Source organism: Hirsutella rhossiliensis, assembly GCF_020360975.1.
Source record: "Hirsutella rhossiliensis strain HR02 chromosome Unknown scaffold00001, whole genome shotgun sequence".
NCBI lineage: Eukaryota > Fungi > Ascomycota > Sordariomycetes > Hypocreales > Ophiocordycipitaceae > Hirsutella > Hirsutella rhossiliensis.
The window spans coordinates 2,908,372-2,934,843 of NW_025408667.1; the positions used below are offsets into that span (position 1 = coordinate 2,908,372).

Below are 26,472 nucleotides of genomic sequence, written 5' to 3' on the forward strand. Positions count from 1 at the left end.
GGCTGAAGATTTACTCTATTTATTCAACGGCCGTGATCCTCGGAGGATCCCGCCGAGGGGAAGGAGAGGAATGACGAAAAAAGGACGACGTATGTGCATACGGTATAGCCTTTCATCCGACAACTTCTCTGCTTTGCTGACACCACTTCCCTGCTCTAATATACAGTTGGAGGTACGAAGGACCAGTCAGCACTCGCACGCATAGATGGACATGACGGGCTCGCAATCACCCAGAGAGAGATAAGTCACTCTCCGGCGCCATATCCACTTCGGGCTGTGCTCGGACGATGTGTGTGTAACCGAGCGGCTTGCTGCATATAGGCTGATGTGGTGGTATGCGGGTAGGATCAGGGTGCATTGAGCTCTCACTCCAACGAGAAAGCAAAGGCCAGCGTAGGCTCATCAAGGTGCAATAGAGAGACTTCCATACATCCCACTACGCATAACGAGCAAACTAATGAAAGGCGATATCATTGGCTGTGTCCAGTCCGGCCCACCCTTAAAAATACCGACGTCCACACCACCGGGGACCTCCCCGCTTATTATCCAAAGGTTTATATCGCAAACCTTCACTTATCACCGAGGATCCCGTTTATGCTGCATCGCAATTGAGGCATGTGCAAATTGCGGAACTATTTCCGATCTACGGGCTTCCGGGGGCGGGGGGGGGGAGGGAGGAGGAACTACTAAGCTATCAGCCGACGGCTCATTGCTGATTTGTTCACGTCAGTTCTGCCCTTGCCTTGTCCGTACCGGAAGAGCTTGTGTCCGCCATCTGATTTGGTTATACTTGGCAAGTTATAGTTCAAAGCTGTGGACATGGCCGCATCTATCGCTTGCATTCTAGGTTTTGACCTCGTACTGTACTGCACTGCACATCTGGAAAGGAGAATGGAAAAGGTTAACAGAGGGGAAAAGGAGAATTACGCAATGCCAGTCCTGCTCTTGCCGGTTGGCGTTCCGCTTTCTGGCCGTCTGGCGGGAACGACATTCCCTACCGCACCGGTCTCTCCCGCCTGGCAGCTGAGGGTATAATTTCGACCCTATAATTTGATACTGGCCTTGAAGAAATCCACTTTTACGGACTAATTTCATCGTCAATTATTATACATACACAAACACAGATCAACGTTCTATATCTACATCCGTACAGTTCACTGCTGATCTGCATACGCCCTAGTCCGTACAAAGCACGAATACGGCGTGCACGTAAGACGAACCTCGTCGAAACAGGGCCTGCAGAGAACCAGGGCGTGCGCCGGTGTGGTTCTTGAAGCGTAGGGGGCCCAGCCGGCCACCTCGCCCGCTCAGTGACGCCCCATATACTTGTGGCGTCCTCGCCGAAGCCTCCCCTCGCCTCTGCTGGCTTCGGGGCATCAGTCTTACAGTCTTGACTCTCTAGACATCTCCATCTCAAAGACATTCGCCGCATGGCATCGGCCAACTCTCATTGACGCCCATCACACCTCCTCCCCGAGCCCTGGCATCGGTAAATCACTATCCACCAACCACCTCCCTGGGCCATGCCTGGTTCAAGTGGTTCCCCGCATGGCGAGCAGGCTAATATCTTACAGCTCGCATACTGGGTGAAAAGGCGGGGAAGAAAAATCCTCTCCGACACTCCACCGGTCCGCCCTGTGCGTTTCGGGATCTTCCTCAAGCGTCTGAGCTTACGTGGTGCCGTACTTATTGTCTCCCAACTCAAAATCCTAAACAAACCTCATCTTTCCCTGCCACCCGCTACCGAGACTAGGATAGTTTGCCGACTCGTGTTACGATTCGCCCTAGCAAGACTCCATTGGCGATAAATTGAATCCAAGACGGCACGTGGAGAAGGCTAACTTAAAGAGACAGAAGACGGTAGGAGAATAATTGAAACGGGAAATAGAAAGACCGTCCTGGTTCCTTTTCGCCCAGATACTTAAAAGAGACGTCGATACGACAGCTGGACCCCAGCCGAATTGGTCTTTTCTCCAATTGAACCCAAACCTGTCCTCGCCACTCTGCGTGACTCGTCAGAAACTCGCATTGGCATCTTGGCTTTGAGAGCTGCAGTGTTGCGCGGGCATCATGTCTTTGTACCGTATCGGAGTTGATGTCGGGGGCACCAACACGGACGCGGCGATCCTCGACATAAAAGCCCTGGACAGTCCTGGTCGCGGCGTTCTCGCTTCCCACAAAGCACCCACGACGCCTGACATTACCAGTGGCATCGAGGCCGCCATCCGGGCCGTCCTCGCCAGCTCTGCCGTCGATCAGAACCGGGTCCTCAGCGTCACCATCGGCACCACCCACTTCATCAATGCCCTCGTCGAGGCAGACGCCAGGCGGCTGGAGCGCGTCGCTGTGGTGCGGCTTTGCGGCCCATTTACTAGGCAGCTGCCCCCCCTGTCTGGCTTTCCCGTCGGCCTGCATAGTATCCTCGATGGAGGCGTCTACTATCTCGACGGCGGGCTTGAGATGGACGGCCGCGAGATCGCCGCTCTCGACCCGGAGCAGATACGCACGGCCGCCAGAGACATTGTCGCCTCGGGCGTCAAGGCCGTGGCGCTTATCGGTGTCTTCTCCCCGCTGGACCACGAAGGAATCCACGAGGAGCGGTGCAAGAGGCTGATGCTGCAAGAGGCTCCCGAGCTCATCGTCGTCTGCTCTCACGACATTGGGCCCACGGGCTTCCTCGAGCGAGAAAACGCCACCATCCTCAACGCCGCCATCCTGCGGACTGGCCACCGGGTCAAGCGGGGATTCAGGCGCGCCATGGCCCGTCTCCGACTCACCTGCCCCCTATACCTTTCGCAGAACGACGGCACCCTGATTGACGCCGACATGGCGGCCGAGTTTCCCATCAAGACCTTTGCTAGCGGGCCGACAAACAGCATGACGGGCGCGGCATTCCTCGCCGGGGTTGACCAGAGGCCCCAGGCGGCTGCCGACGCACCAGCCGCAGGGGAGCCCCAGATCCTGGTAGTAGACATCGGAGGCACCACGACCGACGTCTGCGCGCTTCTGCCCTCGGGCTTTCCCCGTCAAGCCCCCGGGTTTGTCGAGCTTGGAGGTGTTCGTACCGCCTTTTCCATGCCCGAGGTCATCTCCATTGGGCTTGGGGGCGGCAGCAAAGTGACGGAGGATCCGGCTCGGCCAGACTCCGTCTCTGTCGGCCCGGGGTCCGTCGGTCACTTCCTTCGGGAGCAGTCCAGGATCTTTGGCGGACCGATACTAACGGCGACTGATGTGATAGTCGCGGCCGGCAAGGCCTCTCTCGGAGACGCCAAGTTGGTCCAGGACGTGCCCCGGACGACGATAGACCTCGCCCGCAGCGAGATCAAAGCCAAGCTCGAGACGCTCGTCGACAAAATGAAGATTTCCGCGGCCCCAGTCCACGTCCTCCTCGTCGGAGGCGGTGCGATTCTCGTGCAGGAGAAGCTGGCCGGAGTCGACATGTGCATCCACCCTGTTCACCAAGGCGCGGCCAACGCTGTCGGTGCTGCCATTGCCAAAGTCTCGGGCGAAGTCGACACCCTCGAGGTGCTCGGGAAGAAGCAGGAGAAGGAAGTCATTGATGCGGCCTGCAAACGGGCCGTCGATCTTGCCGTCGAAAAAGGTGCCTCGCGCGAGGACGTCAAGATCGTCGAAATCAATAAGATGCCGCTACAGTACATGTCCCAGGAGACGATCCGCATCCAGGTGCGAGCCGTGGGCAAGCTTGCCATTCCCGAGGACCTGGTGCCTTGCCCCGGCGCTAAGGGGGTCAACGGCGACGGCGACCAAGACGCGAATGACAACGTCGAAGCACAGAAGGTCAGCGTTCCCAACGCTCTGGAGCCCACAACCAAGCCCACATTGGGCCTGGACCTGGAATCCTATCGTCCAGATGTCCGTGGCGGTGTCTGGTACGTCTCCGAAGTTGACTTGGAGTTCATGGCCACGGGCTGTGGCGTCTTGGGCACCGGTGGCGGCGGTCCAACCTACTACGAGTATCTCAAGGGTCTGAATGCTCTACGAGCCGGAGGCAAGGGCAAGATGAGGATCATTTCGCCCAAGGCGCTCAAGGACGATGACGTTATTTGCTTTGGCGCCTGGTACGGCAGCCCAAGCGTCATCAACGAGCGGACGTCGGGGGGGAATGAGATCATCGACTCTATTGACGCGGTGAATAAGATTCGAGGCATCGACACCTTTTCCGCACTCTTTCTTGACGAGATGTGAGTTTTTCCACCCTTTCACAAAACGGCAGATGCTTCCCATGATGCAGACTGCATGCAGGCATTGGCACTCCCGGTTTGCTGACTAGAAACCCAGTGGCGGCGGTAACGGTATGAGCGCCTTTCCCAACGGCGTTCATTATGATCTCCCGATTATTGATGGAGATGCCATGGGCCGAGCCTATCCAACACTTTACCATAGTAAGTCGAGCATCTGGATGTCTATCCCATGCTGTGTTCTAACAGAAACGTGTTCGACAGCCACTTTCAGCGTGTATGGCTATCCGCTCGTTCCCTGTGCCATTACCGATGCCGCTGGCAACGTTTCTGTAGCCCTTGTGAGTTGCTCCCTTATGATAAGGAGTGAAACACCAAAGTGTTTCAACATTCCGAGGAGGAGGAGGGCGAGCTGACAAGGTGGAATGCAAATCAGAGCACCAACTCGCCCGAGCGCCTGGAAAAGATTATACGGACAACGGCCGTCGAGCTGGGCCTGACATGCGCAGCGAGCACGAATCCGCTCCCGGGCTCGGCCATCAAGGCTCATGGCATACCCAATACGCTGTCCCTGGCCTGGTATCTGGGCCGAGCTGTGCACCTAGCCAAGCGCAACAAGGCCAGCTACGTGGATGCTATCGTGAGTTGATGTTCCGTGCCATTATTTCCAGGTTTTTTCTCCACACCTTTCTCTCTGTCTCTTTTGTGCTCTGCTAGGATGTAAAGGGGGAACGAGCACGACAAGGGAAGACGGGCAAGTTGCGACCGCCGACTAACTATGTCTCATCGCATAATAGTTTGACGTCTGCGCGGGCAAGCTACTCTTTTCAGGCAAGATCACAGACGTGCGTCGATACATTGGCGGTGGCTACACCATGGGCGCCGTCATGCTGGCCCCCCTGAGCCACGAGGAGCGAGAATCGCCCGTCAACGCCAGCCGGCAGCAGGTGCCAACGGATACGCACATGACCATTCCGTTCCAGAACGAGTTCTTGTACGCCGCGTACTGCGACCAGGAAGGATCCGAGGCCTCGCAGCAGGTCGTGTGCACCGTTCCCAACCTCATCTCAATCCTCGGCCAGGACGGTGAGGCCATCGGGTCCCAGGATCTTCGGTATGGGCTGCGTGTCAACGTCATTGCCTTGCCGGCCCACCCGCTGTGGCGGACCCCGGAGGCCCTCAAGGTGGGCGGGCCGGAAGGCTTTGATTTGAAGATGGCAGAGGTTGGGGTTGATATGGGATTCACGGAAGCAAGGAGTGTCATTGACGAGTTTGGGTTTTGATAGACGAACGGCGAATATCAGGATTGGAGAAACAATGGTAGTCAGAAATGGACACTTGAAGCTGGTTGAGGCAAGTCAGCTCCGAGGTGAGACGGCCTTATTGGAATACATCAAGACGGGTCTTGTGAGCTGCATGTAGGCAGTGATAGTGTACAGTTTCGTATCCTTCTTTTGCTCACATCATGCACTGAAACATCCCGACCCTACGCATTGGCATTGGTCTAATCACGAACCCTGACGAAGTTTTGTATTTCCTGTTCCACATCAATGCGTCTGTCCAAAATCCTTGTCCACCAAGTTTCCCCAAACGAAGCAATCGCGGCACTATTTCGTAGTTGGCCTCTGGAAAATGAAAGAATGCGTGCCCTGTGGCGCTGTACGTTTACAAGTCCTGGGGAGACGTGTGGAAAGCTTTCTTTCATTCCATCATTGAGCATTCTGCTTGCAACGCAAGTCAAACACACCGAGAGCCTCCTCGGCTGCCTTGAGGCCGCTAAGGACCATAGCGCCAAATGTCGGGCCTGCGAGTGCTTCGTTAGCCAAGTAGCTCTACACAGACTCAGGTTACGAGGAGGAGGCAAGTCGGATTCAGTTTTCATACCCATGCGATTGGCACCATCGACCTCGGACAGCTCCATGCCGCCGACAATGAGACCCGGAACAATCTCGCGAGTGTTCTTGACGATGGCGTCCTCGGCCGTGTTCATGTCGAGGCCCCGCATGCCGCCCAGCTTCTCGATAACCTCCATGCTCACGAGGCGCTTGACAGAAAAGGCACCCATAGGGCCGTCGTGGCCGGTGGTGGAGATGACGAGCGGCGCGTTGATAGTGTTGGGGTCCATGCAGGACTGGTCATCGTGGTGCATGGCCACGAGGGTCCAGTTGGTGACGACGCCGGAGATGCGGACGCCCTCATCGGAAGGGCGGGTGATGAGGTCCTCGACGCAGGTGGCGTTGAAGAGCTTGACGTTGGGCAGCTGGAGCACCTTGGACATGATGGTCGAGGTGAAGAGGGCGGCGTGCTTGACGACGACATAGTTGCCCTCGTCCTCGAAGGGGACGCCAACCTCGCGCAGGAAGGCGTCGGCGGGCTTGCGCATGACCATGGCGGAAAAGAGCTGGCCGCCAAGCCAAGCACCACCGCCGGGCGAGACCGAGGCCTCGATGATGGCGATCTTGAGGTCCGGGCGTTTCTTGCCGAGGACGTAGGCAGCGCTGAGGCCGCAGGAGCCGGCGCCAATAATGACAATGTCCGACTCGGCGTAGCGGTCGAGGTCGGCAAAGTAGCGGCGGGTCATGGCCCGCGAGACCTGGCTCTCACGGATGGGGGCGAAGCGGAAATCGTCCCAGCGGCCGAGCATGTCCTCAATGGTCTGGGACTTGGTCCCGGCGACAGCCAACTTGGACGATGGCATGGCCATGTGCTGGGGGGGCGAGACGGCGGCCGGAGGGGTCATGATGGGTCTGTGACGTGTTAGAGGACCCGAGTCTGTCCAAGGACGACGAAGGGAAGGGAATGCATGATCCTTTCGCTGGTATTATCCAGATCAAGTAGTTAGGCCGTATATTCTCAGCCACGCCCTCCGCCCTTCCCTGCAGGGTGCTCGATGGACCGGCGCCTCGGCTCGTGAGAGCATGAGGTCGAGGGTCGACGAGGCCTGGAGTGAAGAGCAGAAGGGCGGGCACCGGCTCATGCAACAGACAGTACCTGAAGATGAATGACCATGTCTGGATAGACTACCAGCAGAGCAAGGCTGCATGATTCTCGTAATTGGGTGACGGGAGGTGGGCTCGGATGTACCGATTATTCCGGACAGTGATCTGGAGAAAGTCAGAGCTGTTGATGGTGAAGGCAGAAGTGTATGGACAGGCTCAGTTGGAAGCAAGGGGATAGCTCGACGAACTTGTTGATTGTAGGCGACGTGTCAACGTGTGTGAAGGTGGGCGAATGAGGTCGAAGGCTGTTTGGCCGGGGCCACGCTTCAGTTATACTGTCATGGCTTCACGGACGGGGGCCGAGAGGGGAAAAGTCGCTCATACCGAATACCGAATACATCATGCATGCATCATCAGTTGTCGGGGCTTGCAGGAAGCGGGGTCGATGCAAGAGCCCGGTAAGCGCCCCGTTCACCGAGAGTAACCTGCGGTATGCGAGCGAGTGTGCGCACTGTATACGTACTCCGTAGTAGATGCACAGCAGCGACTCCACAGGTCCCGGGGGCCCCTGTGGGCCCGTCTGAAGATCCACTGAGCACATTACCCTAGTAGGTACCTACCTAGGAACCTAGGTATGTACCGTATGTACATAAGGTAGGTACCTCACAGGGCCCAAACTTGAAACTTGACGGCCAGCACCTCACGACGTCAAGGTCTCGTCGAGTCTTTCACTATATGTGCTTACTGTCTGTGGTCCTTCTAGAACATGCAGCAGGCAACTAGCCGAGTGCAGCCATAGGCTCACAATGGCCAAAAAAACAATTGTTCGACTTGGGCACGCGACCCCGTGGCTACCACAGTCGCGCTTAAGAGCCATTCGCTTTTCGGGCTTCGCATCATGCCGTCGACCGCCTCATTGCCGTACCGCGAGCCTGGAATCGTGGCAATCCTCGTCCAGTCTTCGTTCCTACCGCTTCTCAACATTCTCAGTTTTGCCTTGGACAAGGCCCTTTACTCCGGCCTCCTTGGCCAGGTCTTCCTCGGCATCGCCTGGGGGACCCCGGAGCAAAATGGCTCGACGCCGACGTTGAAGCGGTCATAGTCCAGCTCGGCTACCTTGACCTGCTGCTCATAGTCTACCAAGGTCCATCATTTTCTCCATGTCCCAGGGTCTCCCGCTGACCCATCCATATAAGTGGTCTGTCGACCTCTCTGCAGCCCTTCAAGGCCAACACACTCCTATCCGCAGGCGTCGCCACCACCGGAATCGCCCGTCACGCTTTGGCTCAACTCCTGGCGCGCAGAGCACCCTGTTGGTCTTTTGAATGCTGCCCTTAAGACAACCAGCACGGCATTCGCAATCCACACTTTGGTGTTACTCGACTGCATAGCCGGCGCGATCTATGCCGGCACATCCAACTTACTCGCTGCCTACGCTGCAGGAGCCGCCATCAACTGGTGGGACTCAGAATTCTCGCAGACGGGCCCTCGCCCTCATGGGGTACCCCAAGCAGCGCAAAGTGTAAGGACAGGATCGACTCCAACCACAGCAACAGCCACGGCATCTGATAACATAGATGGAGAATGCTCAGGAAATCAGGACGTTGGCCAAGGCAACACAACCGCTCCCCATCGCCCCAGCCAACTCAAGACTGCGTCATGCAACTCGGGCCTAGAAATTTACGACAAGCTTTACGCTGCACCAGTCAACCGGGTTCTAAAGCCCTTCTTCTTCGTACGTTCTTTGGACTTTGATACATTTTATCCTATACATTTGTACTCATTTATGACTGCTCCACGGGCCTCGTTCGGCTTCTCGATTTCCATCCCCGAAATTTTTTCTGGCGAGGTTGTCTGGAAGGGCTTGGTATACACTGTCTTAATGGCTCTCGCCAACGTCGCGTGTGGAATCTGGCTTCTCCGCCTGCCTGACCATCTCATATTGCCTGCCGGAGTCAAAGCTCGTCTGCTCAAGCTACCCGGGCCAAGATTGAATCATTTCTGGGGCAAAAGATCCGGAACGGCAACCGATACTTCACCGCAAACGAAACGATCTGCCTCTAGCCATACCAATTCCGTCCCAGCCCCATCAGAGTCCCACCAGGCGGCAAACACCTCGTCTCCAGACTCGTGGCCCACAGCTGCACCGGCAACAGATGATCCTCGGTCAGCCCCGGACGCAATTAGGCCCCGGTCGGTTTACCCGGCCTCGATTCTCGGTTGTGCCATAATAGCGCGAGGCGAAATTGGGTTCTTGGTCTCCTCTATGGCAGTGAGCAACAAGATATTTATATCCAACTCGGACAAGAACTCGAGCTCAGACATCTTCCTTGTCGTGACGTGGGCGATTGTGGTTTGCACAATACTAGGCCCCCCAGCCGTGGGCTTGCTTGTCCGACGAGTCAAGAAGCTGCAGCGGAGTGTGTAAAAGCAAGACCGCGTTGTTCGAGGAGACGTACTTGGCGTCTGGGGGGCATCATGATTGCTTTAGCACTTACTCCAGACTGCATCTTCCAAACGGCGGTGTCTGTGGCCCAGGATGAGGTCTTAGATTCCATGAGGCTGTTCCGAGCGAGCTTACCATTGAGTATACGAGCTGGAAATCTGCCACACGACGGCAAAGCTGACTTGCTGCTGTCGTCTGTTGCCTATGCGCTAGCCAACCAAATACATGCCAAGCGTTGGCGCATTCCCGTCTCTCCCGTCAATGGAAGGGCATGGGAAGTCACACGCCAAGCGGTTCAGTCTCCGCCGTCCTCCGAATACCCGGTAGGGCGAGACGTCCAGCTACAAGGAGTGTCCTGCCTTAACGAGGCGGCTGCTGGGCTAGCATGCATCTATGAACCGGGCGGAGAGGCAATGGCTGTCCCTTCTCTTTGGCGAGCGAGAACCAGACGATGGCGAAAAGATCTGAATATTGGATGATAGGCGGTGAATATCACTTCTCACAAGCTTTTCGAAGAATGAAGCCGGAACAGAATTGCACAACTGCCGGCTTCTTGGCCAACTGGAGCACTCGGACCTGGAGCCGTTGCGTAACGGCTACAGCATAAACCAAAGAAGCTTCGACGGACAATTTCCGGGCAAGCCATCACGCAATGCAGGTCTCTCAAGATGCCCAATATCGACATATTCCTCCCAGAGTTTCTGCTTCGCTAGACGTTTGTCATCTGCGCCGCATGGAATGCTACGATGCATGCAAAGCTGTTATTATGACGTTTAGCCCTACGTCATGAATAGATTTGACCTCAATCAGTTGCCAGGTCGCCAAATGCGAGGTCGGCGCCTTTGTCTCGCCCAAAGTCTAAGACATGCTCGTGCGCCTGTCTACGAATCAACGTCATCACCCGACTGAGGCGCTCAAGGTGTTGCCGGTCGTCTCGGGCAGCTCTGACTAGTCAACATAGACGACCCACAAGACGGCGCCTGGGGAGCCTCGATCGCTCACAAAAAATGACGTTGTGGCGTCATGTTGCGATGCACTGCGCACAGCAGGTGGTGACTGAAGGCGATGCAGACAAAGTGCCATGCCCCTTCGTTTCACTTGAACCAACCACTGTTGGTTTCGACGTGTCTCTATCCCGTACCCCCTCCCTTTTACGCCACTGTCCATCAAAATTCGTGCTCTATGGACATCTTGTTTCCGCATTGCCCGACAGCTCTCCGTCTCAATATTCCTAACGGAATCGATCTTCGCCCTAGCGGTCCCACCCCCATGCTCCCGACAAATTAACTATTCTTAATGCGCTCTGGAATTGCTAGCCTTCTCCTCTGGGTTGTTCCTGTACCGCAAGAATGAATGCGTAGGCTGTAGGGACTGGGGACGCTTCCTAGACTTGAGGCTTCGGCTTGGCATGGCATGATGCGGCACAATACCTCTCATTTTAAGCCTTGGAAGTTACCCATATATGTCGAATGATTGCATGGAGCTCTCTGAGTATAAAGAACGAGCTCAAGTCGCCCCAGGTTTCTGATGTTCACAAGACACTCATCTCCAACAAACACACCAACAGACTTTGGATTTTGCGAATCATCTACCCCAACTCTTCTTCTTAAAACCAAGACTTCAATACTCGTTTTCGGGCAACGTTCCGAATCAACCGACAAGATGAAGTACCGCACTGGAGCCCTGATTGCCATGTGCCTCACCACAGGCACCTTTGCCGCTCCCACCAGCGAGAAGCCTACTGTCCAAGTCAAGGCTATCACTGAGGTAAGCAACATCACCGGAGAGGACTCTTGCCCTTTCTAGCATCTAATCCTATGTGAAGGAAGGAAAACCCTCCGGGTCTCTTGGCTTGCTCGGCGGCAGCTTTCCGGAGAGCAAGTACATCGAGTTGGGCGAGCATAAGAAGCATAAAGGCCCTTATCGCCGCTCCATGGAGTTCGACGCGAAGGAATCGGGCAAGAAACCGGTCGGTGACCTTGTTGGTGATGTTGGCAAGGCGCTTCCTGTCCGTCGGTCGGAGAAACCCGTCGGCGGCCTTGTTGGTGATGTTGGCAAGGCGCTTCCTGTCCGTCGGTCGGAGAAACCCGTCGGTGGCCTTGTTGGTGATGTTGGCAAGGCGCTTCCTGTCCGTCGGTCCATGGAGGTGGACGCTGAGACTCCGAAGCCGTCTATCCCTGGAGAGAAGCGCCCTAAAGCCACCCGTCGCTCTATGGAATTTGACGCAAAGAGGCTGAAGAACAAGAGGCCGAAGAACAAGAATCTTCCCATTCCCGCCCGTCGCTCTATGGAGTTTGACGCGAAAAAGCCTGTCGGAGACGTTGCCGAGGATGATGATGCTCCCACCGAGAAAGGTACTGAAGATGCAGGGGCTTCTGATGAGTCGCAGTAGAAGAGGGAGTTCGCAGATGATGATTCCGACGCTGAAAAGTTAAGGGCCATGATCTGGTTTCCTTTATGCATTTCGACGCAGAGAGTTTCAGCAGGAATGGCCGACTTTCCTCATTTATGTTACCGCTACACCGAGTTTAGATAGCTTAGCAAGTCATCCTTGAACGAAATAATGAATCAATAATGAATTATTCACACCACGAAGATGATACTGAGTGAAGTTTGGTAACAAAATCACATCAAGTCTTACATGGTCTCACCTCTACAACCGTCACATTTGTTTAAACGCGGTCGTGGAAGAGTTTCGTCCCCAATTGCGGTTGAAGATGTTTTGAGTCCAAGTATCTATCCATCAGCTGAATGTCAACGGCGTCTCCTTTTAATTCCGTCACTGGGTCAAGATGAGGCCGACATGTTGCATTTATAGATCCTTGGCTTCCTTTGATCACCCTCCTATATCGAGATCGAAACTATCGTTGCCATTGCTCCGGGAAAGCGAAACTGATTTTGGTGGTGCTCTGTGGTGCCCCTAGATAAAGAACCAGTTAACTGTGAGCTTGTATTTTTTTCGCGCAGCCCGACCAATGTTGCTTGTAGCCTCAATCTGGTGAACAATACCAATGTGAAGTTTTGTTCATCACAGCCTTGAAATAAAGTCGGTGAAGAGTCTGCTTTGGCTCTGGAATTCTTCATTTATGTTCTTGATGAAGACATATAGAGACGATCAGTCCTCTGCGAGCACGCGCACCCTTTACCGCCCCCTCCAGCATGGTAGACATCATGTGGTCAAAGGAGAGTGCAGTGTCTGTTTATAGCCCCTTGTTCATTAATAGGCGCTTACGCGTAGTCTCGGATTCGGTTCAATATTGGCCTGGACTCGTTATCGGAGCTTGCCATCGGCTTGTGCGAGATGGAAGAGGTAGGACTGGCTGTGTAGTGTAGAGGTTAATGAAGGGAAGACTGGAAGTCGCCCACCATGGATCAGCTGATGTAACTGTCAACCTAAAAGGATCAATACGATGGGCGGCGAGTGCTCTGCTCCAGAGGAGAGTGGAGGGGTGAGCCCTTCTCCTTTGCGGCGTTTGACGAGCAGATTCACGCTCCTACGTCGTGATCCACGCCATTTTCAGAATCACGGCGACTGAGTCTACGCTTGATGCCACCAAAAGCACCGCTCTTTGAGCCTCGTCGGGGACGTTGAACCCTTTCGAGGTCTCGCGAAACTCTTCAGTGTCTAAAGTTATTCATTGTAACGTAGAGAGATCAGACTTTTGCCTTGATTCTTTACGTCCCGCTATGGAGTAGTTCTGGAGCCATGTAAAGCGGGCTATCAGCGAACGTCTTGGCGATGATCTGGCAGTTGCTCAAGCCGAAGTCTCCGAACGGGAAATGATATTGGCCTGACTGTGTTGCGTAGATTACATTCTCCAGCTTTATGTCTCAATAAATGAGGCCTTGCGGTGTGAGGCAATATGTGGCTTGATGGAAGACGGCATAGGCAAGATGGTCGATCGGCGTTGGCAACCACCAAAACCGCGAGGCTGCGAGCTGCATCTGTGGACGAATGAACCATCACACTCTGTCCGACTGGCCTCATTTCCGCTTACCCGTGTCCCGGAGGAGTGGGGGCTTGGAAGCACGAGGAGCATCTGGAGCTCGAGTCTAATTCGAGACCGACTTGGTGCCCATATCCCCCCACTGGTGCAGTTTGGGCAAAGCTCAGCCGGAAACCCGACGACGAGCTGCGAGATTGCGAAGCGACTGTCGATTCGAAAACTGTAACGCGACGCATCGCGCTCGTTCTATCAGATTGCGCTTCAGGCCTCCAGAGAACACGAGCGAATCCAAAACTTGTCCGCGCTCAATATCGCCACCATCCAGGACCATGCCGATAAACACTCAATCCTACAACCACGTCAAGGATACTTGGGTCAGAGAGGCGTTTGGAGCCGGAAATGGGGTGTTACGCCAGGAACGAAGTGCCGGCATGATCAACCTCTGGAGTAGACGCTTCATGATGAGATGAGCGGTCATGTTTCCGGCGTTGGAGGGAGTGAAGGTGCCGTCAGGGAATGGAACGAGAGAGGCATTCGAGTCCCCCGTGCCTAGCAGGTCAAACCACGAAGCTTCCAATGTTGCGGCCAATTGCCTTGCGGCAGGCGAGGCACCACTGAGTCCGAGTCAGCCCGAGTCTTGTTGGCCTGCTGAATCGAACCACTTTGCGTGATGCCGCCAACAAGACTCCCGGAGAATTACCCGCGGTCATGGGCCCAGCAGTATCCCTGAATGGTAACACGAGACACTCATCCTCGGCACAATGTTCAAGGCGCCGCCCACGGAGAGCCGTGGTCTTCCCTCAGCCAAACAGCGACGATATGGGACGGTCGAGAGCGGGCAGGCGGGAAGGCGACCTAGTCCTGAGGCCCGTCAACGACGGGTCCCTTGGGGCAGTTTCCTGTATAAACATAGGAGTGCGTCGCGACCTTGATGTAGAAGGAACCACTATGCTGCACAGTGCTCAGTTATTTCACGGGCATACATAGACCTGATCGCTCTCGACTTCAAATGTTTCGGATATCACCAAAGCTTTGTCTGATAGTATGACGCGCAAGCCTCGTGTGGGCTGCCGACGGCAAACCCGCATTGTGTAGTCCGGGCTGATTCCACGGACTTCTACTTGCATCTTTCCTGGTGTCACAGGTCCCGGGGCCGGCTGACCGGTCATCCGGTAATCGGATTACCGCCCCGCCCCACGCAAAACCATGTCGTTTTCGAAGGCCCGGCCCTGCGGGGCTGGCGTTTTCTTAGTCGGATTACCGCCATCGGACGGCAAAATCGAAGGTCCACGCCCGCGGGGCCCTGCGCGAGACCTTCGATTTCGGTCTCGCTCACGCGCGTTGCGCTCCACCTCCCTCCTCCCACCTCCCCCCCCCCCCTCCTCCATTGCCACCGTCGCGACGGCGACCGCCTGCACCATGTCGAACGCGATAGAGGATCCCCGGGTCAGGGCGGCCATTGAGCACTACCTGTTAGATCTGGAGAACACCCAGCCGAAGAATACGAAGCGAAATTATCGTCCCAAGCAGGAAGAATGGAAGGCAAGCCCGCATGCGCGCCCTGCAATCTTCATGTAGATCCATGCATTGACTGCCTCACAGGAGTGGTGTCAAGCCAACTGGCCTGCGATCCCGGACGTTTGGCCGGCCTCGGTACCACAGGGCAACAGCTACCGGGAGACCTGGTCGATGAAGGAAAGCTCTTGCTCTTCATGAAGGAGGTAGTGGCATCACGTCCTCCAAAGAAAGGAAAGAGGGTCGCCGATGAAAGAAAACGACACCTCGAGGCTCAGGAAGCCAAGAGGGCCGTGAACGACGCAGAGCACCATCAGGTAACAGATGTTGATCACGGGATGTGGTCGTCGGACTGAGCCAGCCCATCATACTAACACCCAGCTTCCCCAGCAGATACCATCGTTGTAGGCGGCGGAGGTAGCGAATACGAGTCAGACTCCGACTTGGAGTTGTATGAGTCCACGCTCAAACTACAGTATAATACTGTACGGGGCTACGTCTCGGCCATACAGAAGCTTTACGACGAGCAGAAGAGCCGGGAGTCAATCCTGCGGCCCGGCCACAGGGAGTGGCACTGAAGGCGCTCAAACGCAGCATTCTTGCAACGACTTGGAGCCGGAAGAGGAAGGAATACATGGACAGGGAGTTGGAACTCTGAGAGATGTGTATGCGCCGGCGCAGATACCCGACCACACCAACGTGGCATGGTCCGAGAGAGAGATCGCCTGCGCCCTGAGGACGCAGGTGGACTTTCTGCTCGGGAACCACATGCTGCTGCGGTCCGGCAACCGCCTGCCGATGGAGTTGGCAGACTGCTTTCCCTGGACTTACCCAACGAGGGCTTCAAGGCCCAGGGTATACCACGAAGGCGCTGGTTGTCGTGATGAACTGTGGGAAGACCAACCAGCACGGCCGCATGGAGTATGGATCTGCTTTGCGGCATCGAGATCCGCGATCTTGTCTCATCGGCGCCCTCGCGTTCTGGCTTTTCTGGCGCTGGCAGGTAGAAAAGGCGGAAAGGTTTCCGTCTTCCAAAGAAGCGAAGACTGGTATGAAACGAAGGTGCTCCGCCGATCGGCGAAGGAGCCTCAAGGTAAGCGTGATGGCATTCACCGGAATCCCATAACTCAGAGGGTGCATCGACCCTTTCACTCACCGAATATACAGCTCCGTTGTCGGGCCAGACTGCCCGAGAATGGACGTCCAGGTTCTACAAGAAGGCCGGCATCAAGGTCTCCAAGGTCAGCCACGCGCCTAGAGTGGCCGCGACGCAAAACGCCGACATGGCCGGAGGATGAAGGCCAGGCATGTCATCTGCCCTAGGCAAGCCGCCAACCCCTGGCCTGGGCTGACCCGAACTATACAGATCCGCCGAGCCGGTCGTTGGAATAACGGAGACCAAATGACCGGCTGCTATCTGACTTCCTGCCTTTCGAATTCATGAGGGCCGTGGCCGACTTTGACCCTGAATGGTCGGGGTCTTATTTCGTGCCCGGGCCACCGTGAGGCCGCCTGTGGTGCTACTCGTGCAGGTCTGGCCTCAACTCGACAAATGGAAAGAGGCCCACAGTAGCCCTTTCTCAGATCTCGGGGTGGAGCAGAACATGGCCGCCGGCGCCTTCTTGGAACTCCTGGAGTGGCTTCGAGAGGTGCTCCTGCAGGACGCTGTCTTCCTTCGCGAGTCCTACCCCGACCATCCTATCTTTCAGGATCCGGTCTTCTCTTGCCCCGAGTTTGAAGCGTTCGCCAGCAAAGTTCAAGACACATGCACACGGGACCACGAAGACAGCCATACCACGGTCATTCAAAAGCGATCCCGGTGGTTGCGGAGAAGCTGCGCACAGTACTGACTCAACAGGTCGCAGCCGAGCAGTTAGCTGAGCGAAGACATCTAGACCTTTGGGGCTTCTACGAACTATGCACAAAGTTGGATGAGTTTGCGCAGGCCACCTACACCGTCACCTTCAGCCCCGGCCAAGGTGCTGCAGGTCAACATGCGGAGATCGCGCGAGCTCATCAACAGAGGCGCCGCGCTCCACGAGAGACGGTCCTCAGGTCCGAGATAGGCCCTTCGCAAGCGGGCGGTCCGACATACGCTCCGCTCTCTAGAGCAGCAGCAGGGAATGGTGCAGCGGGCCAGGCAAGCCCCCAGGAAGAGCGCATGGCGAGCCGCCTGGGCCGCGCGAACCTCCGAGCTTCAAGCTCCCCGTTCTGTCAAATCTGTACAGGAGCTGCTGCGTCTCTGGCGGCAGGGCTGGGGCGAAATGCCTTCTGTGGATTCTCTTGAGCGAGACTGGGGTGCTCGATGGCGGCCATCTGCAGAGAAGAATTACCTTTCCACGCGCAAGATCATCGTCGATGAGGTTCGGAGGCGGGCCCAGTCGGACGGCTTAACTGAAGATATCGTGGCGAGGCAAATGGACGAAGAACGTGGACCCAGCTCTTTGGATAAGTTGTTCAAGGCCATCCGAAAGGACAGGCAAGGCGAAAAAGGGACACAAACGTGCGTCGGGGCAATTCAACGTCGGTGGTAGCGAAAAGTCGATGGCGCAGTGATTTTGAACACCCGTCTGATAGAATGACGAGGACCTTGGCGGCGAAAGTGCCCCCAGGCCGTCAGGGGCTGCGTCGCTACAGTCAGCGGTAGTGGCCTGTAGACAGGTGATGCATCCGCTAAGCGCCGCTGTAGCTCCAGTGCGTCAAGGCTAGAAAATGCTTCAAATCACCGCAACCTCGCAACCGACAGGATGTAGGACCTTAGACAGGGTGCATTCTGATCGCACAAACGCAGGCTATCCAGTCGAACTGGTTTTCTCGTCGTCGGTCCCGGCTTTCGCGCTTTATGGCGCTCCGAAGATGACATCAACCCGGCAGAGGTGATGTCAAGGGCAAGCGGGTAATCGGCGGTAATCTGCGGGGTAATCCGCTGACCGCCCACCAAAGCCGGACCTGTGACATCCACTTGATATCGCAGAACCTGATTTCTAGCGTCAGAAACGTCGTACCAAGGCAAGAGCTCCAATAAGCAGCAACAATTCAGCCACAGGACCAACAAAGAATACCCGGACCTAATTCCCCCCGAGACGAATTACACTGCCCTGACTATCCCCTCTTTTGTAATCAGTCTTAACCCAATACTTCAATGATCAGTTATGACACTTTGTCTATTCACGTACGTGGTGCTTGCCAATGCCTGTAAGTGGTCTTGGTAAGACGGTAGCACATTGTGGCGACGAAAGCAATGGAACTGCTTTGTGGCCTCTCCATGTGCTGCTTGGATTGGGACTTCTCATGTAATAATCGTACTCTATGCAAGCTTAGTTGGGGAGTACACCGCATGTATAAGTCATGCATCGCTCGTCCATGGAACAATCAGCAGTCAACACCTAAATTCAGTTGCTCATCTCAACTTTCACGCTCAGCAATCAAGCACCCGCAATGTCCCCCTTCGCAAGGCCATTATCGCTGTCACCTCGGCCCTCGCCCCGCTCCACCCCAAGGGCTAGGAGACGGGAGTCTTCACCACCGAGGCGTTGCACGCCTTCAATGTCTGGGTGTACTGTATGGGAATGCCAAAGGAAAAATCAGCCAGATCTTCTTACTTCGGTCGTCATACAAGAGCATAGCCGTCGCAGCCAGCGGCATGCCGCGCAACGAGATTTCAACGCTTTGCCTTCCAACTTGCCTCTCCCCATTCGCTTCATCCGCAACATTGCGCCAGCCTTGTGCGACAGCTCTGCGTAAATGTTAAATATGTTTAACTTCCTAGAAGAGTCTACTCTGGATGTCTGCTCAAGCCTACGCTTTCGAGGGTGATGCAGCGGCATATAATTTAAATGATAATTTGACCAACAAGTCCAACGTATATAAGCCATGTTGCACTTGTGAAATTGCTAGGTGGCATTTATGCCCTTGTTTGGAGCTGTGACGATAGGCGCTTTCACGGCGGTCATTCATACCAGACCTATATGGTAGTTCTCAAGCAGGGGCTTGAGAGCACAGTGGAAGAAGTAGGGGCACAGAAAGGTGAATTTAGTGATGCATGTCCTCGTCTATCTATTGGGACAAGGGAGGGGCTTATATAGGTATAGTGACCACACATAGCTAGCTAAAAGAGGGTATTAAGATGTTCCTATACCTAAGTCAGGCCTGCATGATGTCCTTGGGCTAGGGGAGTCATGTTAGTTAGGCAGGCTTCCTTGTGCATGACTATTGGGTCCACTAGGCATGACTGTGGCCTCTTATGCCCACTCTCTCTCCTCAACAGTAGTTAATTAAGACGCGTGCGATACCAAAGAATACAGCTGCCGATGCAAGCCGAAGAGTTTTCTACTGTTTCTGTAGTCAGTAGACATGATGCTAGAAGCTCTTGGGTATAAAGAGGCTACGACTGTCAAGATTTGCAGAATTCAAAACATTATTGGCAGCTTTGCAAGATTCGCCTCAAGTCTCCCTCGCCAACATCGTTCAGCTCCTGGACAGACGCACCATTGCCAGCATGAAGGCTGTCGTTGTCATCTATGCTACGCTCACCGGATTGGCAATGACCAGCCCTACTGGACATAAAGACTTGGAACAGAGAGGCTGTGTCTCGAAGGCACCTTTTGTGACGACGTGAGTCGATGCCCCGTGGAAGCATCAGCTCCTCTAAGTGAACATGTACCCCTTCTTCGGCTTTTTTTTCCGGCTGGGCAAGCAACTAAGCAAGATTGAGCGTGTAGAGTGAATGCTGTCCTGGGCATTTATGTGTTCCTCTGGACCGTCCCGCAGTTAAGGCTTCTGGCCTTAAGAAGGCCGCCCATCTGACACAACCTGTGGATCTGACTTGTTTTTCCAGGGCGAGCTACTCTCATGAGCTACAACCGTATACGGAGTAGTAGATCGGATATTCGAGTGTTAATTTCAGTCCAAGCTAACTGATGTTGAACAGTTGAAGATTGTCATTGCTGGTCGATGCGAAAAGCTGTTTAATTTTAAACTGCCATTTCTAAGCAACGAAGCATTGGGTAACTTTGGTGGCTTCCCTTCGACTCTTAACGGGGCCGACACTTGGCAACATTAGGATATACCTGTCAATACAAAGCGCGGTGAACCATGCTCAATGGCCAAAGAATTATGTCTCCTCTGGCAGCAGCTGTGCCAGGCAGACGACACTCAATTTGGCTGACCATATGACAATGACAACCCCACTCCGCTCGCATAAATTCCCACTCGTTTCCCCCCCCCCAATATTCCCAGAGTCTTCATGACTTCACCCAAATATCCCACATCTCTCCTCACATTCGCTCTTCAAATGGATGAAAACCTTCACACTTTGTCAATCGCGTCTTCCAAACATCTCGCCGACCCCCAACCAGTCAACAAAATGCCCTGAACAGTCCCTCCAATCACCATGCCGGCAAATCCCCGCTGCCTCGTCCAGCAGAACCTTTCCTCCCACCATGACGATACTTATCCTGCTGCCTGGATGACTGCCGTTTGACTACCATGACGGACAACGTAACCTTCATGTGGGACGGCGATTCTGGGAATACATGCACAATCACCTCCCTGCCGAGACTGTCCGTCTGGTGCTATTGGACGTCAAAGCATCGCTTCGCTGCTTGAGCTTGAAGGCAGCAGTAGCCCCAGATGCAGCAACACAGACGCCGGCTTTCATGCAAATAGAGGCAGTGTTTGCACGCGACCCCGACCAGACAAGCATCTCGGGTAGTGCCCCCCTGGGAAATACTTCTATGGTGCCTGCCTAACTATGAGAGCGTGTGAGGCGAGATGGACTGGCGGTCCCGCATCGCCACCTCCCAACCTCGCTAGGGAAGTACACGGGTACGTTAACTACATGAGCTGCTCCATTCGGACTTACACACAGTCGCTAACACACAATATAGGTCAAGTCTTCCCTTGCGTACCCGGCCCGTCTTGCGAACTTTCCGTTTTTCTCTTTCAGGAAGAGGGTTTTGCCGTCTCATTCAGCCGGCCTCCCTAGTGCCCATGCCCCCCTTTCAGCAGAATCGGGGTCAAGGCCAGACTTTGCCGATACGTTTACGCCCAAGGTTTTCTTTGTATGCACCGGTTTCAGCGGGCCTGTTTGTACTTACTAGGACAGATGTAGGGGGAAGCCAGGCCAAAGTTATTCGCCGAGGACGCCTGGCCCAGGTGGCGGCTCTTGACGGGGCGCCGGACGACGCCGGAAACATGGGATTGGATGACGAGGCCGTCCTGACCAAGTTGAGAGTCACGGGCGCTCCTTGGGGAGGAAATGCGCGAAAACCCAGGAAGGACTAGATTACGAACCTATCAAAACTAGAAACACGCTTAACTAGGCGAAAGTGTAACGCTCTAGCAGATGGGATGTTGGTGCGAATGATAGCTGACTCCCTTGTCAGTACAGCGCCAACATTGAATCTCCTGAATCGTGCACTGGAGCCTTTAACCGCTAGCGGAACTTTCATCAATTATTATTCAGCAGACGCCCAAATTGATTGTTCGAGCCAATGTTGCTCAATCCAGTTAAGCCAGCGTTATGTTGCTGGGAATTAAGTGGCTTGTCATTTTGGGTGATGCCGCCGGGCATCCGTCGTGATGCGTGCTGCGAGGCCGCCACTTGCACGCATGCTCCAGGGTTTCTCCGAGGCGGTAATTAGTGTTCTGATCCAGTTTTGCAGTGTTGCTGACTCTAATCCATGGCGGACTAGTGTCGCCTCTAACCACCGGGCATATCTTAACAATGCAAGACAGACGAAGTGTCAAAGTCAGTTAGTTCCGATCAATGCAAGGACTCTTTGACAGCCCCGAGTCCTCAAGCCCATCGAGTCAGCTTGGCTCAGCCACGTCACACTCGCCCTCTCCCCAGGAATACGTATAAGAGATGTCGACGGCCCCGTCTGGAGTCAACTATCTCATCGACAACCACCACTTCATCACATCTCTCAGAAACAATTCCTCTCATTCCCTTGATCAACACCTTCTTTCTCTTTTTACTCTACCACTTCCACTCGACATCCTCAAAAATGGTCCGCATTACCGCATCCGTTTTGGCCTGTACGTTATTGCCAACTCTTTTTCTCCCTTTTGCCCCATTGTCCCGCTAACAATGTAATAAGTTGCCGTGACTGCCATGACTGCCACTGTCAGTGTCAGGAGCTCTGGCGACGTCAGCACCGGATCGGCCGACAAGTTCCATGCCAGGGCCGTGTCGGGGATGCATGTCGAGAGAAGGGAGCAGGACGATGAATCGGCCGACCAAATACCAAAGCTGATGGACGAGTTGGAGAAGTCGCTGAATTCGACCCAGATCGGCATTTCGAAAAAAATTGACGAGCTCATGGAGAAGGAATTAACTGATAGCGGAGCTAGTCAACCCGACGACGGTCCCCAGCCCAACGGAACGGCGGCAGACTCGGCAGCCAAGTAGATAGATGGGGCAGACGATAGCGGGGTTCGGGCTAATAGTCCAATATATGTGTAAGAAGCTTGGCCAGAGTCTCTTCAACAAGCAACCGCCTTTGTGTTGTCTGCCAAGAGCCAAGGAAGAGAGGAAAAGTGTCCGTGATTTCGCATGGTAACTGCTGCGCCAAAGCTGACCCCGCACAGCCGGGTCCAGTCCGTGACGCTTTTGCCCTTTTTCACGGAGCATAGGGCATGATACCTTGCGAAACATACCCAGTGCCTTCAAAGCTGCTAACATGACTCGCTCTTTCATGCGCGATACTGTCAACCATTATTCATCTATATTGACAAAGATCTACATATGTCACAAAAACGTTGCGCGATACAAAGAAGAATGTGCATGGTTCAAGGCCGATAAACTGAGTCAATTACCCGTGTCCTCACATGCACCATGTGAAGTCCACTCGCGAGGATGGGCGATTGACCCGTTCATACTAGTGACGAAAGACATCCGAATACGTCTTCTACTACAGGAAAGTTCCGCTGCGGCTCCGGATGAAGCTGAAACCCCCCCTGGCTGACAAGGCGATTCGCCGTGCAAAGGCAAGGGTCCCAGGCTTGCAAGGGTCCCAGGCTTGCAAGGGTCCCAGGCTTGCAAGTCAGTATATTAGATACTTTTTTATTCAGATCAGATCCAGTAAATTCAAGTCTAACTTTGAATCGTAAGGCTCTGATTTTTATCCAGATATTTGGCTATCTGGATAGGCTCTGTCAGAGGTGTCTGCCCAGCGAACCTGCCGGCGTGCGTCGCGTAGTCGGATGTTGAATTCTGCCTTTGTAGACAGTAGGTCGTGCCATGTACGTTGCTAGTTAAACTATACGTAAACCGCAGGATGCTTTTGAGCGCGCTTCGGTCGACTACATCGGCCATGAAGGCATCGACTCGAATCGCTTGTCGGGTTATCAGGTTATTCTCTCCGCAAGCGTCCGAAGAGGCCTCGGACAGAGTGGGTTTGTGTGTGTGTCAGCGGCCTTGCCTTCAACTGTCTCTGCTCTAGCACTACTTTATTAATAACGAACCGAAACACGAAACCCACTTCTTGGTTGATCGTCTACGAGCTAAAGTGGATGGTGGGACCAGGAGGTCCGGATCAACGCAGATTTCTGACTCGCATCGGTTGTCAACTTGTAGGCCTACGAGGAAATCAATCATCGCCCGAGGCACAGTCTGTAAAGAGCACAAGCACAATGAACCAGAGAGTGAGGGACGAGACACAATTATTCGATTGTTGCCCTCAGTCTCTCTCATTTTAAACTTGAGCAGAGTCACCTTTTAAAACATCAGTTTTCTCCGTTTTCTCTCGGTTCTACCTCCGAGTTGCCTCTGAAATGTGCTTTCATCCAAGGCGATCAGCTCCTTAGAGGTCCTGAACGTCAAATAAGTACTTCTCAGCAGCACTGGAGTTCTCGAGCATTTGTCAACTCACAAGACGCTCATCTGAAAGGCTAACGGTCCCCACACATCCCTGAATCGGTCAGCTACTTTGGACCATGTGGCAATCCGGTTGTACGAAGATGGACCCCATAAATTTTTGGACTGCCCCGGATTAACCCCCTCGGCTTGCCGCCGATTTGCCAAAGGGAATCCGTATGTATATAATTCCTTAGGGAGGCAGCGGTGACAAAGATACAGGCGCCGCAAATCGCGCTTATGCTGACGTGACTTTAGCCCCCAGTACATTACCACGAGCGTGGAAAGTAGGTGCAAAATGCCGGCTTTGAAAGGCAGCTGGCTGGATCTAGTGGGGATACATAGCGGGGAGCCGATTTGCGGTGCCGTTATTTTTGTCATCCAGTCGGGACTCGGGAGAGAGCTTTTAAGCGGGGTGAGAAGTAACAGATGGAATTACGGGAAAATCAGCTTACGCATTGACCGGGTTTTTTGGGGGGGGGAGGGGGCCCCGAGGGACCCAGGGACAGGTCGTCCAAACATTCATGCGATCAACCTCGGTACTGTTCGTCCAATCGCGACTTAAGGATAGGTTGTTAAGCTTAACATGTTCCGAGGCGACTTGCTCGCGACTCATAATAAGTCACGCGTAAGATGCGCGCTTGTCTTGACAGCCGTCCGAGTCATGGTGATTCAAGTTTCCAAGACCCGCTTCCTCACCTTCTGCACAGCCTTCCCCCGCAGACCTCACGACTTTTTGGTAAGAACAAGCATTTTAAGTGTTGACGCACCATAGTCCACGCCGGTATTTGGGGCTTAGTAGCAAGAACAGTGTATGCTTGAGGAGAGAGATGGATAGTTATGGTCCTGTGTAAGCGCAACATTGGTTCCTACTTACACCTCGTTCAAGAGTAAATATCAACCGAATTTTCGTCATCAACTTTCTGAGTTTGGCGTTTTGCGGGGTGGGGCGGAGCAAATTTGGGCGACGATGGTGCATGATTGCAGACGGGAAAGCTCTATGCAAGAACCCTGACAGTTCGAATGGTCAAACGGTCAAAGTAGTCAGTCTTACGGGCGCCTAATCTTACATTGGGCGTAGACCAGGCAAAGTCTTAATCAAAGTTCATGTCCCCGGCCATGATATTAATATCACGGCATGTCCCTCGAAGTTTGATGAATCGGTCCGGCATGCCCACTGAGGAGTTGGTTCAACGTCTGCCTGTTGGCTTTTATGTTTTCAACCTTCAGTCCCATAACATTCACTCATTCCCATTTGAAAGAAATAGCCTCTCTTTTCCTGTTTGCAAACCTCGAACAAAGACTTACTGTTCTTACTCTTTCGTTTTGCACCATCAAGATGCGTGTCGCCACAGTCCTTATGTCCGTCAGCGCCCTCGCGGGCTCCGGCCTTGCCGACATTATATCCATCCGAAAGGCCATGTTCGATGTCATGGAGAAGGTGAAGGCTATGGATAAGGCCATAGTCGCGTGGCCTGGTGACTTGGTCTCCGGGGGGGATATGGTATGCAAGACGATCGAGCTGCGCAAATCACTCAAGGCCTGCTCTCGGGCCTTTGAGACTTCGAAACCCTTGAGAAATAGGGATTTGAGGCACAAACAAGCACTTCCATTTGTACGACTTGCCGACGCCGTGTTCAATCTCAAAGATCATGCGATTGCCGCGAGGCCCAAGTTTGATGGGGTCGGAGCTACGCCAACCATATTCGAAGTTCTAAAGGCACAGAAAGATCCCGCCTCAGAACTTTCCAAGTCAATGACGACAATCTTCAAGAAACTCCCTCCTAGTTTCAGAGACACTGTCATTCCCTTGCCAGGAAGTCAGACCAAGATCATTGACTTTGCCCGCACTTTTCTTGACAAAGAACTCGACGATTTACTCAAGCAGTTCCAGCCTCGGCCGGATCAGGTCTCGCCCTTAACTCCATTCGTTTTGATCGCGGTCAAGTTTAGCGAATCGATCGACGCGGGTCCATTCTGTCAAGCTCTGCCCCAGCTCATGAATCTTCTCGCGGGCCAGGGGAGCTTGTCGCTTGGGGAGCTTACCGACAAGATTCTCAAAATCCTTGAATCCTCGGGCGTCCATGACCAGATTCCGCTCGACATTATTCGCAAGAACGCAGAAGTGTTTGGCATCTCCCCCGCAGTAATCACCCAGGTGTTGAAGCGATTTCGCATCCGAGGACAGAGCGTGCCTCTCAGGACTTTCACCCGGCTAGCACCCAAGATTCTCGGGAAATTGAATCTCCAAGAGCTAGTTGTGGATCCCTCCAAGATCATTCAATTCATCAATGTGTTCGCGCAAACTACATTAGGGTCACAGGCTCCTCCTCCGCTTCAGACCCTGGGTGAACCTCTGTCGAAGGATCGTCGTCGGCGGAATCATGCCGCGCAAATCGCAAGATAAAGCAAACAGCCGGCATCGAGAAATAGCTTGTTGACCTTCATCTAACCTGTATTATGGCCAAGCTGACAGAGGAGTCTCCTAGATCGTTTATAGGATAGAATAGCGATCCAATTCCTTTCAAACCCGAGTGACGGTGTCGTAATGTGTGCTTCCGGACCT

General features: G+C 54.1%; 7 protein-coding genes across 7 annotated transcripts; 6 read left to right on the forward strand and 1 right to left on the reverse strand.

Moving 5' to 3' along the window:
* Positions 1-2,070: 2,070 nt before the first annotated feature.
* On the forward strand, positions 2,071-5,482 carry HRG_00364 (hydantoinase/oxoprolinase domain-containing protein; the record flags this gene model as incomplete). The annotated part of the gene is made up of 6 exons (XM_044858835.1): positions 2,071-3,117; positions 3,193-4,202; positions 4,300-4,403; positions 4,464-4,540; positions 4,636-4,839; positions 4,997-5,482. 6 exons carry the CDS (start codon positions 2,071-2,073, stop codon positions 5,480-5,482), a joined length of 2,928 nt encoding a protein of 975 aa, XP_044725235.1.
* A 426-nt stretch (positions 5,483-5,908) lies between these two features.
* HRG_00365 (thi4 family domain-containing protein) lies at positions 5,909-6,939 on the reverse strand (the record flags this gene model as incomplete). The annotated part of the gene is made up of 2 exons (XM_044858836.1): positions 5,909-6,003; positions 6,084-6,939. 2 exons carry the CDS (start codon positions 6,937-6,939, stop codon positions 5,909-5,911), a joined length of 951 nt encoding a protein of 316 aa, XP_044725236.1.
* A 1,097-nt stretch (positions 6,940-8,036) lies between these two features.
* Positions 8,037-9,202, forward strand: HRG_00366 (uncharacterized protein; the record flags this gene model as incomplete). Its single annotated transcript, XM_044858837.1, has 6 exons — positions 8,037-8,224; positions 8,274-8,282; positions 8,335-8,450; positions 8,530-8,660; positions 8,862-8,873; positions 9,128-9,202. 6 exons carry the CDS (start codon positions 8,037-8,039, stop codon positions 9,200-9,202), a joined length of 531 nt encoding a protein of 176 aa, XP_044725237.1.
* A 2,044-nt stretch (positions 9,203-11,246) lies between these two features.
* Positions 11,247-11,976, forward strand: HRG_00367 (uncharacterized protein; the record flags this gene model as incomplete). Its single annotated transcript, XM_044858838.1, has 2 exons — positions 11,247-11,351; positions 11,410-11,976. The coding sequence occupies 2 exons, from the start codon at positions 11,247-11,249 to the stop codon at positions 11,974-11,976; spliced, it is 672 nt and encodes a 223-aa protein (XP_044725238.1).
* Positions 11,977-16,650: 4,674 nt separating this feature from the next.
* Positions 16,651-17,112, forward strand: HRG_00368 (centromere DNA-binding protein complex CBF3 subunit; the record flags this gene model as incomplete). Its single annotated transcript, XM_044858839.1, has 2 exons — positions 16,651-16,889; positions 16,974-17,112. 2 exons carry the CDS (start codon positions 16,651-16,653, stop codon positions 17,110-17,112), a joined length of 378 nt encoding a protein of 125 aa, XP_044725239.1.
* A 4,944-nt stretch (positions 17,113-22,056) lies between these two features.
* HRG_00369 (uncharacterized protein) lies at positions 22,057-22,460 on the forward strand (the record flags this gene model as incomplete). Its single annotated transcript, XM_044858840.1, has 2 exons — positions 22,057-22,087; positions 22,150-22,460. The coding sequence occupies 2 exons, from the start codon at positions 22,057-22,059 to the stop codon at positions 22,458-22,460; spliced, it is 342 nt and encodes a 113-aa protein (XP_044725240.1).
* A 2,785-nt stretch (positions 22,461-25,245) lies between these two features.
* Positions 25,246-26,313, forward strand: HRG_00370 (hydrophobic surface binding protein A domain-containing protein; the record flags this gene model as incomplete). Its single annotated transcript, XM_044858841.1, has 1 exon — positions 25,246-26,313. One exon carries the CDS (start codon positions 25,246-25,248, stop codon positions 26,311-26,313), a length of 1,068 nt encoding a protein of 355 aa, XP_044725241.1.
* Between the last annotated feature and the right edge of the window lie 159 nt (positions 26,314-26,472).